Source organism: Erythrolamprus reginae, chromosome 6 (assembly GCF_031021105.1).
Source record: "Erythrolamprus reginae isolate rEryReg1 chromosome 6, rEryReg1.hap1, whole genome shotgun sequence".
Classification (NCBI taxonomy): Eukaryota; Metazoa; Chordata; class Lepidosauria; order Squamata; family Dipsadidae; genus Erythrolamprus; species Erythrolamprus reginae.
This window is the reverse complement of record NC_091955.1, coordinates 9,251,905-9,272,520: the sequence shown is the minus strand read 5'-3', so window position 1 is coordinate 9,272,520 and position 20,616 is coordinate 9,251,905. Positions and strand designations below refer to the sequence as shown.

The 20,616-nt window shown below is 39.8% G+C and overlaps 1 protein-coding gene across 1 annotated transcript in view; it reads left to right on the top strand.

Moving 5' to 3' along the window:
* ANO2 (anoctamin 2) overlaps window positions 1-20,616 on the top strand; it is a 144,516-nt gene that overhangs the window by 16,134 nt on the left and 107,766 nt on the right. The window contains exons 2-8 of the mRNA XM_070755220.1: window positions 6,416-6,514; window positions 7,923-7,925; window positions 8,234-8,385; window positions 10,216-10,270; window positions 12,549-12,600; window positions 15,839-15,894; window positions 18,172-18,213. Of these exons, the coding sequence (XP_070611321.1) occupies window positions 6,416-6,514; window positions 7,923-7,925; window positions 8,234-8,385; window positions 10,216-10,270; window positions 12,549-12,600; window positions 15,839-15,894; window positions 18,172-18,213 (459 nt within the window). The remainder of the gene's footprint in view (window positions 1-6,415; window positions 6,515-7,922; window positions 7,926-8,233; window positions 8,386-10,215; window positions 10,271-12,548; window positions 12,601-15,838; window positions 15,895-18,171; window positions 18,214-20,616) is intronic.

Sequence of the window (20,616 nt, the reverse complement as noted above, 5' to 3'; positions counted from 1 at the left end):
GTAGAGGTACCCCTGTGTGCTCATATTCTTCTAATTTAACCTCCCTTGTTATGTATTCGGCATATAGTTTGAATAAATAAGGGAAGAGTACACAAGGGTGTCTCTTCTTTTGCCAACCTGGAAACCAGCCCCTTAGCTGAGAAAAATCTATCGCACAGTCTTCTTGGCCAACATTTTGGTGCCAAGGCTGGGGGTGATGGAAAGTCGTTCAGTCAACGACTAACGTTATGGAAAGAGATGCATAAAATAATCCATGCATTTTGTGTCAGGCCGAAGCCATCGTTCCGTTTGGAGACTTCGGCCTGCCATATATATTATTTATTATTTATTATTTACTAATCAGATTTGTATGCCGCCCCTCTCCGCAGACTCAGGGCAGCTAACAGCAACAATAATACAATGTAAACAAATCTAATATTTAAGTTTAAGTTAATTTAAAACCTCAATTTAGAAACCAATCATACATGCTAACATACCATGCATAAATTTTATAAGCCTAGGGGGAGGGTCTCAATTCCCCCATGCCTGATGACAGAGGTGGGTTTTAAGGAGCTTACGAAAGGCAAGGAGGGTGGGGGCAATTCTGATATTTGGGGGGAGTTGGTTCCAGAGGGTTGGGGCCGCCACAGAGAAGGCTCTTCCCCTGGCTCCCGCCAAACAACACTGTTTAGTTGACGGGACCCAGAGAAGGCCAACTCTGTGGGACCTAACTGGTCGCTGGGATTCGTGCAGCAGAAGGCGGTCCCGGAGATAATCTGGTCCGGTGCCATGAAGGGCTTTATAGGTCATAACCAACACTTTGAATTGTGACCGGAAACTGATCGGCAACCAATGCATTATGCGTTAGATTATATTCATGCTGTGGGAATTTGGGAGGGGTTGCTGCATGAGGGAAGTAGAAATGTAGCCATAACGAATTCCTTCTAGATTCTCAAGGTCATCCTTTGTTTGACACCTGCCCAGAAGTTGATGGGAGTAATGGACACGTCGGCATGAAGGAGACTGGTCAACCTGATGAACTTGTGGGTGTGGGAGCAAGGGAACGAACTTTAAACTGGGTGGAGAAACCCTGGTAGCTTTAGATTCAGGTTTCTCGCAGGTGTGCCCACATGGCTTTGCTAATAAATTGGAACTTTGAGAAATGTTGTGCCTTGGACTCAGATTTAATTTTGGATGCTATTTGGAATCCTGACACTTCGAGGAAGAATTAATTTTTTTATTCATGTTTTTGGTAGGAACTTTCATTTTTTAAAAAAGTTTGAAATGGATGAGAAGATCTACAGGACATCCACATGGCAATTGCTTATTTTTGTTTCTGTACATGTACAGAAGTGAAAAATCAGTGAAAATCACTGAAATCTCACTCGCATGAGCTCTTTCACACAAGATCTATATCTGTCTGTCTGTCTGTCTGTCTGTCTGTCTGTCTCTATACAGTATGTCTGTATGTCTGTTGTATGTATGTATGTATGTATGTATTTATGTACTATGTATATATGGTATTGTTGTGGTGGGCTCTGGCCCAGCTCCTGCCCCAGGGAATGTGGAGGTGGATGCAGGGGAAACTTCAACATGTCACAGGCCTGTGTTATTGCCGACAGAGTCAGTTCAGAGTTTAGTTTCCTCGGACGAAGAAGAAGGTGGGAATGACTCAGCAGAGGAGGGCTTGGCACACAGCCCAGGCAGTCAATCTTCCTTATCTTCTATAGCTTCAGATGATATTTTGGACCCACGCAAGCACAGAATTATGCGTAGAAGAGACCAACTAAGGACATATTACAGGAGATAAGAGCGGCCACCTGTGTTTGCGTGGGGCTCCAGTAATTAGGGCTGCTGCTATAAATAGCAGCATGTGGGTTTGGCCGTTGTGGAAGAGTATCTGATCGCAGTTCATCAGGAATCCTGGGTTGCTGGTTTCTGGACTTTGCTTGTTGATTTTTCACGCCTTTGAAAACAAACAGAGCAACGTGTTTGTGTGTGTGTGTGTGTGTGTCTCACTTCGTTGGAAGAAGAAGGGGTGTGACATTTCTTCACAGCTGCTAGCTAAGTACTTAATGACTGCTCAAGGGAAATTGTACAGACTACCCGGTTGTTTTTGGGCAAGTGCTCTTTGCAATACAAAAAAAGAGTGCTTAGTTTATTTTGAATTTTGGGATAAAGAACATTGTTTTGAATTTTCAAACGTGTGTGTGTCTGAAATTTGTACCCTTGAATTTTCGGGAGGCTCCTACCAGAGTGCCCGGCAGAACATGGTATATATATGGCAAAGATAAATTTCTCATACTCCAAGACTTTACCTTATGAAGCTCATAATCTAAAAAAAGATTGTATATGTTTAAGCTAGTATTAATAACTAAATTTTGTGTTATATCATTATATAGTGCTACCACCATTTCTTACTTTCACCATCTGGATTCTAGTATTTATCTCTCAAGTCTCTTGTGTCAGCATCAAAAATAGTTAAATTATTTAAACATGAATATATTTTATCCTTCTATCCAATGGTAAAACTTTCCCCAAATTTTATAATAACCTGAATTTTGTTTATTTTTAAGTTTCAAAGTCAATCTATTCATCTCTGCCTAGATTTCATTAGAAGTTTGGATTTATGGATTTTTTATTAATTTCCCATTTAATTCAAGCCTTCAGGGAATCAAAATTTAAATGTGCGGGTTGAGGTTGTAGAGGAAAAAGATTATATTACAAGAAAACGCTTTCATTTAGAAAAATATAATAATCATAAAAACAAACTCTCTCCTGTATTTTGGGCCTTATTCTTCTAGCAGCTGTTCTGTTCCTGGAATGTCAACTTTACCGTAATGAATGTCCTTACAGAAACAATAATGGCACAAACAATAACTTTGAATAAACAGTTTTGTGTTGTGTAAAGGATGCGCTGGAAACCAACCATGGAATGCGTCAACATTATACACAGAAATCGAAACCCAGCTCATTTCATCCTTCCAGGCTTTTCCACTAAAATTAGTTGTTTCAAAAATGTGACGACTGGCAGATTTTTTCATTGAGCATCTTACTGTTGCTTCTTCGATTCCCCTGGTCTTATTTTGGGTCTGGTCCTCTCTCTTCTCTCGGATGCTCATCTTTGCTAAATGGGTCATTTATATTATAAGTTGTGCAGAGCTTAAAGTAGGTCTGCATTTTTTGTTTTGTTTTAAAAAGGTCACTCACTCGATTCTGGCAGAGTTTGTCTCCTGCTGCTTTTGAGGGAACACAGTGCTGTAATTAAAATATTTCTTTCCCCTTTTTTTCCCCCTTCTAAAAAACAGTTTCCAACATTTGCTCAGGTTCTCTTCAAAGAAAACAAGACCACAGAAAGTTCAATTGCCTCTCGAAAAAGCACCTTTGGGACATCTTCCAAAAACGTATTCGGAGATGTTTAGGCTCCAAACAAAAAATAAATAATTAGAAACACCCACAAATCTAGGTAGCAAAGTTATTCTATTAGAAACATAGAAGATTGACGGCAGAAAAAGACCTCATGGTCCATACTATTTCCTGTATTTTATCTTAGAATGGATATATGTTCATCCCAGGCATGTTTAAATTCAGTTACTGTGGATTTACCAACCACGTCTGCTGGAAGTTTGTTCCAAGGATCTACTACTCTTTCAGTGAAATAATATTTTCTCACGTTGCTTTTGATCTTTCCCCCAACTAACTTCAGATTGTGTCCCCTTGTTCTTGTGTTCACTTTCCTATTAAAAACACTTCCCTCCTGAACCTTATTTAACCCTTTAACATATTTAAATGTTTCGATCATGTCCCCCCTTTTCCTTCTGTCCTCCAGACTATACAGATTGATTTCATTAAGTCTTTCCTGATACATTTTATGCTTAAGACCTTCCACCATTCTTGTAGCCCGTCTTTGGACCCGTTCAATTTTGTCAATATCTCTTTTTTTGACAAAATTGAATGGGTCCAAAGACGGGCTACAAGAATGGTGGAAGGTCTTAAGCATAAAACGTAAAGCAATGATCTTCATCTTTTTCAGGTCTTCAAGAGATGCCTAGATCTTTGTCACTTTCCAGAATATGATGAGGAAAATTGACTTAGCATTCCTTTTCTCATCATTCATATTTCACTAGGCAGTCCTGCCAAACCACAGAATCTCCATTGGTCTTTCTCTTTTCGGAGAAATCTCAGTTAATTTGTGACTACATTTGGTCCCCAGACGCCTTGTTAAAAGTAGTCGGATACACATGTGGCTGAGAGTTCCTATAACCTTGACAATAGAGCATAGTTTGGGCAAATTTGTTTCATAACAATAGTGGTGAATATCTTAACAGTTTCATAACTCTTGCTTGGAATAGTCACTCCATTTAAGGATTATTGCCTTCTCGCAGATATTTTTTTTTAAAAACCCACGAAAGAAACTAAGTCTTCAAATGGTGGAGAATGTGGTAAGGAAAAATAGCCACAGACAATAAACACACACTAAAGAAAAGTATTTAAATAAACAACTACATTTCTTTAGGGCTATTTGGTTTCTTCGCTGTTAAGGAGGAATAGAACTCATGCAACAGAAATATTTGCTGTGTTAAAGAAAGGATTGAATATTCATTTACAGTTACTGTACATGTTTGAAGGACAGTATTCTTCATTCTGTAACTCAGAAGTCTCCAAGTTTGGCAACTTTTAAGACTTGTGGACCGGCGGGTTTGGGTGGATCTGCAAGCTTGGAAAACCATTGAAATGTAGTCTTCTAATTTCCTGCATCTTGGCCCCTAATTTTCCCTCCCATAATTTGAATGGTAGAGGTTATGGTTATCTTTTTCATCGTAGACTGATCAAGTTTGAGATGGATTGTCCCTCTCACTTGGATATTTCAAAAATGCTCATTTCTCTTAGAGCCGCATGCAACAATTTGGACTGCAAAATGTATTTATTTATTTATTTTACCTCTGACTGTTTAGATAGGTAGATGATAGATGATAGAGAGATAGATGAAAGAGAGAGAGATACCGATAAAAAGAGATAGATAGATAGATAGATAGATAGAGACAGAGTGATAGATGAGATAGAGAGAGAGAGAGATACCGTTAGATAGATATAGATAGATAGATAGATAGATAGATAGATAGATAGATAGATTGATTGATTGATTGAGAGAAAGGTAAATGAGAGAGATAACAATAGAAAGATCCAGATGGATAGCTAGATAGCTAGCTAAACAGGCAGATAGACAGACAGATATAGATAGACAGAGATAGAGAGATAGATGATAGATAATAGATGATAGATGATAGAGATAGATGATAGATAGATAGGTAGACAGACAGAGGGGGGAAAGAGAGAGATGATAGAGAGATAAAAAGCGATGATAGAGATAGATAGGTGAGCTATATAGAAGATAGAAGATAATCAGACAGACAGACAGAAAAGAGATAGACAGATAAATCGAGAGATGATAAAGAGATAGAAAAAGATCATAGAGATAATTAGGTGAGATAGATAGATGGATAGATGGATGGATGGAAGGATGGATGGATGGATGGATGGATGGATAGATAGATAGATAGATAGATAGATAGATAGATAGATAGATAGATAGATAGATAGATAGATAGATAGATAGATAGATAGATGCCCCAGATGTTAATGAGTTACCGGTACTCCTTGGTTTCTAATCTGATCCCTAAAGTAGCTGAAGTGATTTCTGGCTATTTTATGGAAAGCTTTCTGGTATCAGAGTTCCAAATAGCACCCAAAATTAAAGCAAAATATTCCTCAAGGTCCCAATTTATTAATAGAGCCACCCAGTTGAAAGTTCAAATTCTTGCCCCCACACCCACAAATCCATCACGTTGTCCAATCTTCTATTGCCATGCTGGCAGGAGTCCACCCATCTCCTTCCGTGCCGGTGCAGACACAAAGGATGACCTTGGCTTCCAAGAAAGAAATTGTTATGGCTATATATTAACAACCTCATGCAATCCCCACTCCCATTTCCCCCCAGTAGAAAATGTATAGTAAAATAAGTATAAAGCAGTGGTTCTCAACCTTTCTAATGCTGCTACAGTGCCTCATGTTGTGGTGACCCCCAACCATAAGTCTAGTGACAATTCTCCCAAAGCTGATTGGCAGGAAGGTTACAAGGACACCCCCTCACTGTAAACACCTGATTGGTCAGATTGTAAAAATATGTTCCAAGGCGCCAGAATAGAAGCTTTGGTTCCTAACACCAGGGAAAATTTGTCTTTTCCCATGGTCTTAGGCTACCCCTGTGAAATGGTCATTCTACCCCCAAAGGGGTCCCAACCCCCAGGTTGAGAACCACTGGTATAAAGTGTGGCAGGCCTAAGCTCCCCAATAAAATAGCTTCAGCCTGGAATCTGGTTTGATAACTTTCAGTACAATATATGGTGTTTTGTTTCTGTTTCCCCCCATATTTTAGGATAAGAGCCAAGGCTTAAGTTTTGTCCGAATACACGCGCCATGGAGTGTCCTGAGCCGAGAAGCAGAGATTCTGAAAATCAAGATGCCCACTAAAAGAGTAAGTACAGATCAATAGGCTGTTGGGGTCGGGATGGGTGTCAACAAGCTCAAACTCAATCCAGACAAGACAGAGTGGCTGTGGGTTTTGCCTCCCAAGGACAATTCCATTTGTCCGTCCATTACCCTGGGGGGGGGTGGACTACTCACCCCCTCAGAGAGGGTTCACAACTTGGGCGTCCTCCTCGATCCACAGCTGACATTGGAACATCATATTTCGGCTGTGGCGAGGAGGGCGTTAGCCCAAGTTCGCCTGGTGCACCTGTTGCGGCCCTACTTGGACAGGGAGTCATTGCTCATAGTCGCTCATGCCCTCATCACCTCGAGGTTCGATTACTGCAACGCTCTCTACATGGGGCTACCTCTGAAAAGTGTTTGGAAACTTCAGATCGTGCAGAATGCGTCCGCGAGAGCTATCGTGGGGCTTCCTAGATTCGCCCACGTTTCTACAACACTCTGTGGCCTGCACTGGCTGCCGATCGGTTTCTGGTCACAGTTCAAAGTGTTGGTAATGACCTTTAAAGCCCTGTCACTCACGCTTCCTTGGTCAGAGGAGGCTTCGTCGGCAGATTCCATTGGGAGCAAAACAGGCCTGTGGCATGTGGATGTTTCTCCCACATCCACCTGCACATTCTTTGGGGCAGAAGCTGAACCAGAGCTAACCACAACAGGCGCTCCTCCTTTTTCTTTCTTCAAACACACCCTTTCATTGCCTCTCCAAGCACTCCGTTCTCCTTGCTTCCTTCACACAAACTCTTTCGCTCTCTCCAAGCCGCCCCTCCCTTTTCTTTCTTCAATTCACACCCTTTCATTGCCTCTCCAAGCACTCTGTTCTCCTTGCTTTCTTAACACAAACTCTTTCACTCTCTCCAAGCCGCCCCTCCCTTTTCTTTCTTCAATTCACACCCTTTCATTGCCTTTCCAAGCACTCCCTTCTCCTTGCTTTCTTAACACAAACTCTTTCGCTGTCTCCAAGCCGCCCCTCCCTTTTCTTTCTTCAATTCACACCCTTTCATTGCCTCTCCAAGCACTCCGTTCTCCTTGCTTTCTTAACACAAACTCTTTCGCTCTCTCCAAGCCGCCCCTCCCTTTTCTTTCTTCAATTCACACCCTTTCATTGCCTCTCCAAGCACTCCGTTCTCCTTGCTTTCTTAACACAAACTCTTTCGCTCTCTCCAAGCCGCCCCTCCCTTTTCTTTCTTCAAACACACCCTTTCATTACCTTTCCAAGCACTCCCTTCTCCTTGCTTCCTTCACACAAACCCTGGCAATGGAAGTCTGGAGGTGGGGCATCCCAGCAGCGGCGGCTTGGGTTTGTAAGATGAGAATAGTTCGGAAGAAGAGGCAAAAAAATCTTAAACACCGGGTTCGTATCTCGAAAAGTTCGTTAGAAGAGGCGTTCGTAAGAGGAAGTACCACTGTAATTGAAATCTGACATCTTCCTGCTTCTTTGAAAGATTTGCGGGTTGTTTTTGAAAGACACAACCCACATCTCCAGTGGTTGAGCAGGCAATAGAAGACATGTGTAGTTTATTTTATTTCAGTTCCCCCCCCCCCAGAACATTACCAATTTTATTCATCTGATTTCTGAGCAGGAATGCCTCAGTTGAATATACACATCCTTTTTTTTTTTAACAGCATCTGTTCCTTTGGAATAAATGAATTTAGTAAATTTTGGGACGTTATGTAACTGTGATGTTCGCTGTTTTTGTTTCTCTAGACTTATGAAATCAAAGAAGAAGGGGGAATTGTCAAGAAGCTGTCGTCGATATGGCAGAAATGTGCAGAACCGTTGCAGCCTAAAGTGCCAGAGCAAAATACCGCTAAAATGAAGAATTTATCTTATCCCTTTTCCAGAGAAAAAATATATTTGTGAGTATTTGACAGAGTGGGTGATGGGACCGGTGAAGTATTTCATCTAAATGACTTCTGCAGGAATTGTGTTAGATGCTAATCAAGCTAGGCATAGAGAAATGTTTTTTCAAACTTGACAACTTTAAGATGTTTGGACTGTCAAGCTTGAAGCTGACTTGGCTATGGCCGTTTTCTTTTTTTTCCTGTGTTTTCGGCTTTCTTTCTTTTTCTATCAGGGTTTCTTTTCACGTAGCTTCAGGTTGACACAACCTGCAGTTGAAGGGAGAAACATGATAGGTAGGTAGGTAGGTAGATAGATAGATAGATAGATAGATAGATAGATAGATAGATAGATAGATAGGATAGATAGGATAGATGATAAATAGATAGGATAGATGATAGATAGAATATTTACTTACTTACTTACTTACTTACTTACTTACTTACTTACTTACTTACTTACTTACTTACTTACTTACTTACTTACTTACTTACTTATTTATTAGATTTGTATGCCGCCCCTCTCCGAAGACTTGGGGCGGCTAACAACAGTATAAAAAGACAATGTAAACAAATCTAATATTAAAAATAATCTAAAAACCCCCAATTTAAAGAACCACTCATACATACAAGCATACCATGTATAAATTCTATAAGCCTAGGGGGAAGGGAAATTTCAATTCCCCCATGCCTGATGACAGAGGTGGGTTTTAAGGAGCTTGCAAAAGGCAAGGAGGGTGGGGGCAACTCTGATATCTGGGGGGAGCTGGTTCCAGAGGGCTGGGGACGCCACAGAGAAGGCTCTTCTCCTGGGTCCCACCAAACGACATTGCTTAGTCGACGGGACCCAGAGAAGGCCAACTCTGTGGGACTTAACCGGTTGCTGGGATTCGTGCGGCAGAAGGCGGTCCTGGAGATATTCTGGTCCGATGCCATGGAGATAGATAGATAGATAGATAGATAGATAGATAGATAGATAGATAGATGGATGGATGGATGGATGGATGGATGGATGGATGGATGGATGGATGGATGGATGGATGGATGGGTAGACGGATAGACGGATAGACGGATAGACGGATAGACGGATAGACGGATAGACAGATAGACGGATAGACGGATAGACGGATAGATAGGCTAGATGATAGACAGACAGACAGACAGACAGACAGACATCCTGTTTCCTTCAAAATAAGACATCCCTTGACAATAAGCCCAATCGGGCTTTTGAGTGCATGGCAATAAGGCCAACACTTATTTCAGGGTTCAAAAAATATATAAGACAGATCCAATTTTTGGGAAAACACAGTATGTATATAAAAAAAAATAGGATAAAACTGTTTCAAATATCTCTCCTTTACACAGTATATTATCATTTTTTTCTAGAGACACAGAGGGAGAAAACCCTCCCCCCTCTTCTCATGCCTGTCATATATAAACAAATCTTTTAAAATCTCATTGCTAAAACTTCATCAAGGAATATTCCATTATGGGCTACCAAAATCCCACAAATTAATTTCTTCTCCTCTCTTCATCCTTCTCAATTTTAGTATCATACCATTTGATTCTCTCTAAGAATGCCAGAAAACCCCCCAATTTCCCCACATTTTATCTATTAAACAAATCTTTAAAGCTTTTTATCATTCAGAAAACCCAGTAAAAGCCCAGTAAAAAAACTCAGTAAAAGCCCAGTAAAAGCTTGAAGTAAATCACATTTATCAATTTGTAGTATTAGAACCTGTGTCTTCTGAATAGAAGTCACTTTTATGCTCTTCTATAGGATATTACAAAGGCACTTATAATGTCACGGACTGATTTCCCCCCCCCCTATTCTTTCCACGATCCAAGGTACAACATTCAAGATAAAGATACATTTTTTGACAACGGCACCCGCAGTCGAATTGTAAGTAAATCTACAAGAAAATTATTGTTGAATTATGGCTTAGAATGCTTTCCATCGCTTTAGCGGCAAACAGTGATGGGCTGCCAAAATTTTTACTTCCATGCTGTGGGGGTGGCTTATTGTGTGGGTGTGGCTTGATGGTCATGTGACTGGGTAGGAGTGGTTTGCTGGCCATGTGACCAAGTGCACACGGACCAAAAAAGGTTCACCATCATTGCCCTACACCATTTCAGACAAGTGGCTGTCCAATCTCTTCTTAAAAATCTGCAATGATGAAGCACTCACAACTTCTGGAGAACCTCTAGTAGATGTTCTACTAGAACTTCTCTTGAGGTTCATTCAGTAATGGGCAGCCAAAGTTGTTACCGCCACACTGTGAGTGTGGCTTATTTAGTGGGTGTGGCTTAATGGTCATGTAACTGGGTAGGAGTGGCTTGCCAGCCATGTGACCAAGTGGGAGTGGGCTGAACGATCATCATTGTTCAAGTGAACTGTTAAGTCCTCGACTTACAATGTTACCAGTGTCGCTTGCTGGGGTGACAATTTGCTTTGTGTTTCCTGCGCTCTCCTTCCTGGGTCGCTCCTCTCTTGCCTCAGGCTGGGTAGCTAGGTGAACGGGTGCTGCTAGAAGCATAAATGCTGCCAGCGCCGCTTCCACCCATGCCTTCTGCTTGCACCTCAGGCGGGAGGTGGCCGCGTGAGGCTGGAGGGAGCCGTGCAGGAGAGAGGGAAGCTCGTCCAAGGCCAGGAAGGAGGAAAGAGGAAAAAAGCAAGGAGCTCAGACGCAGCAGCAGCAGCAGTGACAAAAAGGAGAGCCGAGCTGAGACCAGTGATCCAGGAAGTGACAGCTGCCAATCAGCTGGAGCTGGGCACGCATCTTCATTTCCACCGGTGGAACTGCGTTCCACCCTGTCCTGCCTGCTGCCCATCCCTGGGTTCATTGTTTGCTGAAAATAATGTCTCTTCCATGTTGTTCTCTGTTATAACCTAGAAGTCAGGAATCTTATGGTCTGGAATATTGTAAAGCTGTGTGACCTTTTACAACACAGAAAACGTTTTTTTACAGTAGAAGGAAAACTTTTCCGTAAAGATATTTCCTTCTGCCCTTCTATCCCTGAATGTTTTTCAAATTATGTCTGGTATATTCTTCTTTCTTCTTTTTTCATACCCGTTATTACTACTGTGAAAACATAAAACCCCATGGTCCCTTTCTTGGGTTGTCTCAGAAAGTTTGGTCCCCATCAGTTGGTTGGTATAATTGGGGTTCTTTGCCCCTATGTGCACTTGTTTAGGTTAAAATGCATTTGCCACTTTGTTGCCCACCAACTCAATTTCGAGAGATCCTTCTGGAGTTCCCAACAATCAGTTACACTTTTCACTACCCAGAACATTGAGATAAAATTGAGATATTCCTTTCCCCCAGGCCTATACAATTTATGCATGGTATGTTTGTGTGTATCTTTGGTTTTTAATAAGGGTTTTTAGCTATTTTAAATATTAGATTTGTCATACGCTGTTTTATTATTGTTGTTAGCCGCCCCGAGTCTATGGAGAGGGGTGGCATACAAATCTAATAAATAAATAAATAAATAATAAAAACTCTATGAATCACTGCATTATGGCAGTGTTTCTCAATTATTTTCTGTTACGCCCCCCCAGGAAGAAATAAACATTTTGCACACACACACCCAAAACTCTCTGCTGGAATGATTGTTTGCAATATTCAGCACGTTTTCACTGAAAAAAACTCAAGCGGCTTATCAGAGTGATTGGGGTTTAATGTGTTTAATTTATTTGGCTTCATGCTGTGTGTTGCCAATATTTGTAAACATAGTCAACATACCGATCTTTCTTCGTCTCCCACCGTAGTCACAGTGAACCGAAATGCTTTGTCATATTTCCTCATCTTAGCTTTCGGGAGACTTACGTTTGTCTCATTATCTCCGTCTCTCTCCTCCTTTCTTTTCAACCCTATTAAATATTTTTCCATGGTGTCTCTTAAGGTTTTGTTATATGTACTTCATATCTCCTGCTTTGTGTTGCGTGCTATTGTTTGGTGCAAAAAACCCCTCTTCCTTGTGGAAAAAAAAGCATGTTCCCCGAAGTCAATATTTGAGAAACACTGTGTTATGGCAAAGTAGTCGATTTAGGTTATAGTAGGATGTTGTGGTTATTTTTTTTTAATGTACACTGATTGATTAGCTTCTGCTAAATTTTGAAGAATCATCTGCAAGTGATTTCTCTTCTTCTGTTTCTGTTTTTTTTCCCCTACATATAGGTACGTGAAATTTTGAAGCGCACATATAGTTCAAAAGCCAAAAACAGCATGGGTAAGAAAAAGCTTGAATTTTAAATATAGCCACGTAGAAGCTGCTCCTTGGTATCTTTTAACCATCTCACCTTCTTGCAAAATACAGGCACCCATCTGCAACGATGAAGCACCCACAACTTCTGGAGAACCTCTAGTAGATGTTCTACTAGAACTTCTCTTGCGGTTCATTCAGTAATGGGCAGCCAAAGCTTTTACCGCCACACTATGGGTGTGGCTTGTTTTGTGGGTGTGGCTTAATGGTCATGTAACTGGGTAGGAGTGGCTTGCCAGCCATGTGACCAAGTGGGCCATCAATGGGCCATCTCCAGCTCCCAGGCCTCAATGGGCCATCTCCAGCTCCCAGGCCTTGAGTTTGACACCCCTGCCCTAGGCTGTATGGTAGCCAGCAGCCTGGAAGTCCCCATTTTCAAAATTTGTCTACCTGTCCCATCCCCCTGTGATTCCTGCATCACTTTAGAACAAATTTTTCAACCTTACTAAGATGTGCGGACTTCAATTTTATTTATTTATTTTATTTGTTTTGTCCAATACACAATGAAGGTTATAGAGGATATATACGAGTAGAATGTATCAGAGAAAGAATAGAAGAGAAAATATAGGAGTAAAATATAACTAGAGGGAATAGCAGAAAAGATATAAAAGATATAAGAGATAGAAGGGATAGAAGAGAAGATATATGAAATATAGGAGAGACTATAGGACAGGGGACGGTAGGCACTCTGGTGCACTTATGCACGCCCCTTACTGACCTCTTAGGAACCTGGTGAGGTCAACCTTAGATAGTCTAATGGTAAAGTGTTGGTGGTTAGGGGATGATACTACAGAGTCCAGTAGTGAGTTCCACACTTCGACAACTTGATTGCTTAAGTCATATTTTTTACAGTCAAGTTTGGAGCGGTTAATATTAAGCTTGAATCTGTTGTGTGCTCTTGTGTTCTTGCGGTTGAAGCTGAAGTAGTCTTTGACAGGCAGGGCGTTGCAGCATATGATCTTGTGGGCAATACTTAGATCGTGTTTGAGGTGTCGTAGTTCTAAGGTTTCAAGATCCAGGATTGTGAGTCTTGATTCGTAGGGTATTCTATTTCGAGTGGAGGAGTGAAGGGCTCTTCTGGGGAAGTATTTTTGGACATTTTCGATGGTGTTAATGTCCCAGATACAGTATTGGTTCCAAACAGATGAGCTGTATTCGAGGATGGGTCTAACGAAAGTTTTGTAAGCTCTGGTAAGTAGTGTGAGATTGCCGGAGCAAAAGCTGCGTAGGATTAGGTTGACTACACTTAAAGCCTTTTTGGCGATGTTGTTGCAGTGGACTTTGGCACTTAGGTCATTTGATATTAATATTCCGAGATCTTTTACTGAGTGGGGGTTACCTGCAATATTTTGTTTGCTCAGTTTATACTTGAAGTTTTGATTCTTTTTACCGATGTGGAGGACAGAGCATTTGCTGGTTGAGATTTGGAGCTGCCAGATGTTAGACAGATGTCAGAGACAGAGTCTAGGTCTTTTTGGAGAATAGCTTGTTATCGGTGGTGTTGAAGAGTTGTACATTGTCAGCGAAGATTTTATTATTTATTTATTTATTCATTTGTCCAATACACAAATACATAGGAAGAAAAATAGACATGTAGTAATATATATAAGGGTAAAAGTGAACTTAGAGGAGAGGATCTATGAAAGAAAGAGAATATATATGATAACAAGATCTAAGTATTGCCCACAAGATCATATGCTGCAACGTCCTGCCTGTCGGCGACTACTTCAGCTTCAACCACCACACAAGAGCACACAACAGATTTAAACTTAATATTAACCGCTCCAAACTTGACTGTAAAAAATATGACTTCAGTAACTGAGTTGTTGAAGCGTGGAACTCATTACCGGATTCCATAGTGTCATCCCCAAACCCCCAACACTTTACCCTTAGATTATCTACGGTTGACCTATCCAGATTCCTAAGAGGTCAGTAAGGGGAGAGTATAAGTGCACTAGAGTGCCTTCCGTCTCCTGTCCTATTGCTCTCCTATATCTCCTATACCTTTCTTCTATTCCTATATCTCTTCTTCTATTCTTTCATTGATATGTTCTATTACTTTATCTTCTTTTCTGTTATTTCTTAGATATATTTTACTATGAGTATCTCCTCTATAACCTTCATCATGTATTTTATTGTGTATATAGATATACACCCACTAAAACCCTCATTGTGTATTGGATAAAATAAATAAATAAATAAAAATAAAATAAAGAAGTGAGAGAAAGGAAAGACAACTGGACAAAGGACGAAAGGCACACCAGTGCACTTATGTACACAATTGAGAGTTGGGAGTTGTAATCTGCACATCTTAAAGCTGCCTGGCTGAGGAATTCTGGGATTTGAATTCCATACATCTTAAATTTGCCAGTGTTGAATAACGAACCCCAGAAATTTGATATATTAACCATCGGAAATGCCAGCCTGATTCAGACTACAGGGTGGGATCATTACTTTATTTCACTGGTTTTATTTCTTGAATAACTGAAATGAGGACTTCCGTATTATAATATCAGCCTGTCTCTTTCTCCAAAGAAGGCTTGCAACGGGCTAAAGATGTTTGGCTGATGGAATCATTCCTGGTTTTAGAGGCCAGCAGTCATAAAACTTGAAAAATTGCCCAAAATGGAATCATTAGGTATCTTGGTGGATTAAGAACACATTCTCTAAATGACATCAATGTTGCTTTGAATTTAATGGACAATATTGTGGGTTATATTTTAATATCACTCCTTTCAATGAAATGGTAATTTATATATATATATTTTCCTCATAAAAAAGAATCATGTCTTTGAGCATTGGCATCTACATCCAAGTTTAAATTATGGCACCTTTTCCATAGCAGCATAACTTCCAATTGCATCCATAAATCTTATTAAAATGGAGAATGAAGATATAATTATAGGTAGAGCATCTTGAATATTTGAAAATTTAAAAAAAATCAATCAGCTGAATTTAAGTTTGGATACTAAAACAAAACTCAAACGTTGACTAAAATTTAACGTTGCATTTTCAAGGACAAAATCTGATTTCCTCCTACTTCCAAAGTTGTAATAATTTGGAAAATTAATTTCAGCTCTAAATTTAAGCTCCGGTAATCTCTTGAATGACCTTATTCTGCTGAAAGGCAGGTAAATACACACACACACACACACACAATACAAAACAAAACGATACTGATAATATCTTAACTTTTTTTTGGTAGGTATTAACACATTAATAGCAAATAACGTTTATGAAGCAGCTTATCCTCTACATGATGTAAGTATACATTTTGAATCCTATTTTTTATAAGGACCGAGTTTAGTATGAGAGTGTTGTATAATATTTGTTTCACATTAAATTCAGCATGGTCCCAAACATTCAGCTTCAACCACAACAACACAAGAGCACACGACAGATTTAAACTTAATATTAACCGCTCCAAACTTGACTGTAAAAAATATGACTTCAGTAACCAAGTTGTCGAAGCGTGAAACTCATTAACGGACTCCGTAGGGTCATCCCCAAACCCCCAACACTTTACCCTTAGATTATCTACGGTTGAGCTATCCAGATTCCTAAGAGGTCAGTAAGGGGCGAGTACAAGTGCACTAGAGTAACTTCCGTCCCCCTGTCCTATTTTCAGCCTTCTTTATTGCCTTTTTCATTCTCCCTGGGCTTCAGGGAAGCCTCCTGAAGATCAGGGAAGGCAAAAACCGGCAAAATGGGCCAACTGGAAGTTCATAAATGAACTTCTGGTGGGCCCGTTGGGTCGTTTTCGCTCTTCCCAGGCTTTAGGAAAGCCTCCTGAAGCCTCGGACAGCAAAAAATCAACCCCAACCAAATAGGACAACCGGAAGTTCAAAAACGTACTTCCGGTTGGTCCATTGAGCTCTTTTGCTCTCCCCAGGCTTCAAGGAAGCCTCCTGAAGTGTGGGGACGGCGAAAAAATGGGCCAACAGGAAGTTCGTTTCTGAACTTCCGGTTGGCCCATTTGGCCATTTTTCACTATCCTCAGGAATCCGTTGTGAGGCCTATGCACATGTGTGGGGGTGGGGCAGTGCGCAAGCGTAGGGGGCAGTGTGGTGGTTGTGCACATGAGTGGGGGGGAGAGTACACACCCTCTTGGCCCACGAGTCTTCCTATCCTCTACTATCCTCTGGAATCCATTTAAGAGCCAGGGTGGCACAGTGGTTAAAGTGCAGCACTACAAGCTAGTTCAGCTAACTGCTAGCGGTAGTTCAGCAGTTCAAATCTCCTCACTGGCTCAAGGGTGACTCAGCCTTCCATCCTTCCAAGGTGTGTAAAATGAGGACCCAGATTATTGGAGGCAAGAGGCTGATTCTGTAAACGGCTTACAGAGGGCTGTAAAGTGGTACATAAGTCTAAATGCTATTGCTACAGTGGTACCTCTACCTAAGAACGCCTCTACTTATGAACTTTTGTAGATAAGAACCGGGTGTTCAAGATTTTTTTGCCTCTTCTCAAGAGCCATTTTCCACTTACAAACCTGAGCCTCCAAAACTGTAACCGGAAAAGACAGGGAGAAGCCTCCATGGGGCCTCTCTAGGAATCTCCTGGGAAACAGGGCCAGAAAAGGTAGAGAGAAGCCTCCGTGGGGCCTCTCTAGGAATCTCCTGGGAAACAGGGCCAGAAAAGATAGAGAGAAGCCTCTGTGGGGCCTCTCTAGGAATCTCCTGGGAGGAAATTGGCCCGGAAAAGGCAGGGAGAAGCCTCCATGGGGCCTCTCTAGCAATCTCCTGGGAAACAGGGCCAGAAAAGGTACAGAGAAGCCTCTGTGGGGCCTCTCTAGGAATCTCCTGGGAGGAAACGGGGCCGGAAAAGGCGGGGAGAAGCCTCCATGGGGCCTCTCTAGCAATCTCCTGGGAGGAAACAGGGCCTCCACCCTCCCTGTGGTTTCCCCAATCGCACGCATTATTTGCTTTTACATTGATTCCTATGGGAAAAATTGCTTCTTCAAACTTTTCTACTTAAGAACCTGGTCACAGAACAAATTAAGTTCGCAAGTAGAGGTACCACTGTATTGCTATTAAGCTCACATCTTCCCTATCCACTGCAATTTGATATGATAGCACCGCTATAGACTCTATTTATTCAACACATTCTATAATATATTCCCTCTCATTAACACAATCTCCAACCATCCTCCAATTAAATCTATGCCTCAAGTAGTCTTTTGGGGGTAAAGCATAATAACAAAGGGACCATTAGAAGGTGATAAAGTGGAGAGGGGTATGGGGAATATTGCCTTTGAAAGTTGCTCGTGGAAATCGTGAGCTTTATCAGTGAAGTACTTTGGGGAGTTTAGGAAATCTGGGTCAGCACTTTCATTTATGAGATAAAGAGAAAAATGACTCTTGATAGCTCTGCTAGCAATGAGAAATAAGGGTTTTTTTAATCTGAATTGCAAGCCAGTTATCGGTCTGGCGTAAAGCGCAGTTTTTATAGGTGCTGCTTGCCTTAAAACATTTCAATGTACAGTTTGATGTCACTATTAAACGTATATTTTAACTCGTGTCATTGATTGTTTTTCAGGGCGAATATGAAGGTGAAAGCAAGGACATGAATGAAAGAAAGGTAAAATATTTGCAGCCTCATTTGGGTTGGCATGAAAGTTATAACTATGGAATAGTTGTTGCAAATAGATAGAAACATAGAAACATAGAAGATTGGTGGCAGAAAAAGACCTCCTGGTCCATCTAGTCTGCCATTATACTATTTCCTGTATTTTATCTTAGGATGGATAGATGTTTATCCCAGGCATGTTTAAATTCAGTTACTGTGGATTTACCAACCATGTCTGCTGGAACTTTGTTCCAACAATGTACGACTCTTTCAGTCAAATAATATTTTCTCACGTTGCTTCCGATCTTTCCTGCAACTAACCTCAGATTGTTCCCCCTTGTCCTTGTGTTCACTTTCCTATTAAAAACACTTCCCTCCTTTAACATCTTTAACATCTTTTATTTTATTTTATCTTATCTTATCTTATCTTTTTTATTTTATTTTATTTTATTATTTATTTTATTTATTTTATTTTATTTCATTTCATTTCATTTCATTTCATTTCATTTCTTATTTTATTTTATTTCTTATTTTATTTTATTTTATTTTATTTTATTTTATTTTATTTTATTTTATTTTATTTTATTTTATTTTATTTTATTTTATTTTATTTTATTTTATTTTATTTTATTTTATTTTATTTTATTTTATTTTATTTTATTTTATTTTATTTTATTTTATTTTATTTTATTTTATTTTATTTTATTTTATTTTATTTTATTTTATTTTATTTTATTTTATTTTATTTTATTTTATTTTATTTTATTTTATTTTATTTTATTTTATTTTATTTTATTTTATTTTTTATTTTATTTTATTTTATTTTATTTTATTTTATTTTATTTTATTTTATTTTATTTTATTTTATTTTATTTTATTTTATTTTATTTTATTTTATTTTATTTTATTTTATTTTATTTTATTTTATTTTTTTGTTTGTTTGTTTGTTTGTTTGTTTGTTTGTTTATTTAGTTAGTTAGTTAGTTAGTTAGTTAGTTAGTTAGTTAGTTAGTCAGTCAGTCAGTCAGTTAGTTAGTTATTCCAATACACAATGAAGGTTATAGAGGATATATTCGTAGTAAAATATATCAGAGAAAGAATGGAAGAGATATAGGAAGAAAGATAGGAAGAAAGATACTGTATAGGATATAGGAATAAGATATAGGAACACTACATATCAATGAAAGAATAGAGAAAGGAATAGAAGAATAGAAGAGAAGATATAGGAGACATAGGCACACTAGTGCACTTATGCACGCCCCTTACTGACCTCTTAGGAATCTGAAGTGGTCAACCGTGGATAGTCTAAGGGTAAAATGTTGGGGGTTATGGGATGACACTACGGAGTCTGGTAATCAGTTCCACGCTTTGACAACTCGATTACTAAAGTTGTATTTTTTACAGTCAAGTTTGGAGCGGTAAATATTAAGTTTGACTCTGTTGTGTGCTCTTGTGTTGTTGTGGTTGAAGCTGAAGTAGTCTTTGACAGGTAGGACATTGCAACATAAGATCTTGTGGGCAATACTTAGATCATGTTTAAAGCGTCGTAGTTCTAAGAGACCCAGGATTGTAAGTCTAGTTTCGTAGGGTATTCTGTTTCTAGTGGAGGAGATGAGCACCGCCCCTTAGATTTGGGAACAATTAGCACATATGTGCAAGTGAAATCTTTACCTTTTACCTTTTGACCCGTCATTGATGTATCCTGCATGCAATAGTCCATTTAGCTGTTTAAGCTATAATTAGATATAAGCTAGCCAGGTATCTGAGCCAAAGGCCATGTAATGGATCATTTCTGAGAAATGTCCAGTTTTTAATCAGTTTAATCAGGTTTTGAGTCAGGGTATTCATCACACAATCAGCCAGATGGTTAGACCAGATTTAGCATTTTTAATCCATCTATCAAGTTCTGTGGTTGCTATAATGGTTTGTTGCGCAGTCGGCCAAATGTTCAAACTGGATTTGGTATTTTTATCACATCTTCCCAAGGACCTGGGATGGGCAGATCTCATGTTTGATGGAGTTGGTAGACATGGCCTCAGGATGTAAATAATAATAATAATAATAATAATAATAATAATAATAATAATAATAATAATAATAATAATAATACTACTACAGTGGAACCCCGACATAAGAGCTGCTCTACTTAAGAGCAACTCGAGATAAGAGCTGGGAGGGGAGAGATATTTTTGTTCTACTTACAAGCCCAAATTCAAGATACAAGCGCCAAGGAGCTGTCTCCTGAAGCCAAACGCTAACTTCCGCGTTCGGCTTCAGGAGACAGCTGCGAAGTGGCGCGCGTGTTTTAAAAGGTTGCAGCCGGCCTGGGGGGCTCGGGGGGGGGGGGCTTGCAGCTTTCTTTCTTGCTCTTTTTCTTTCTCTCTTTTACCTTCCCTTCCTCTATTTCTTCTTTTC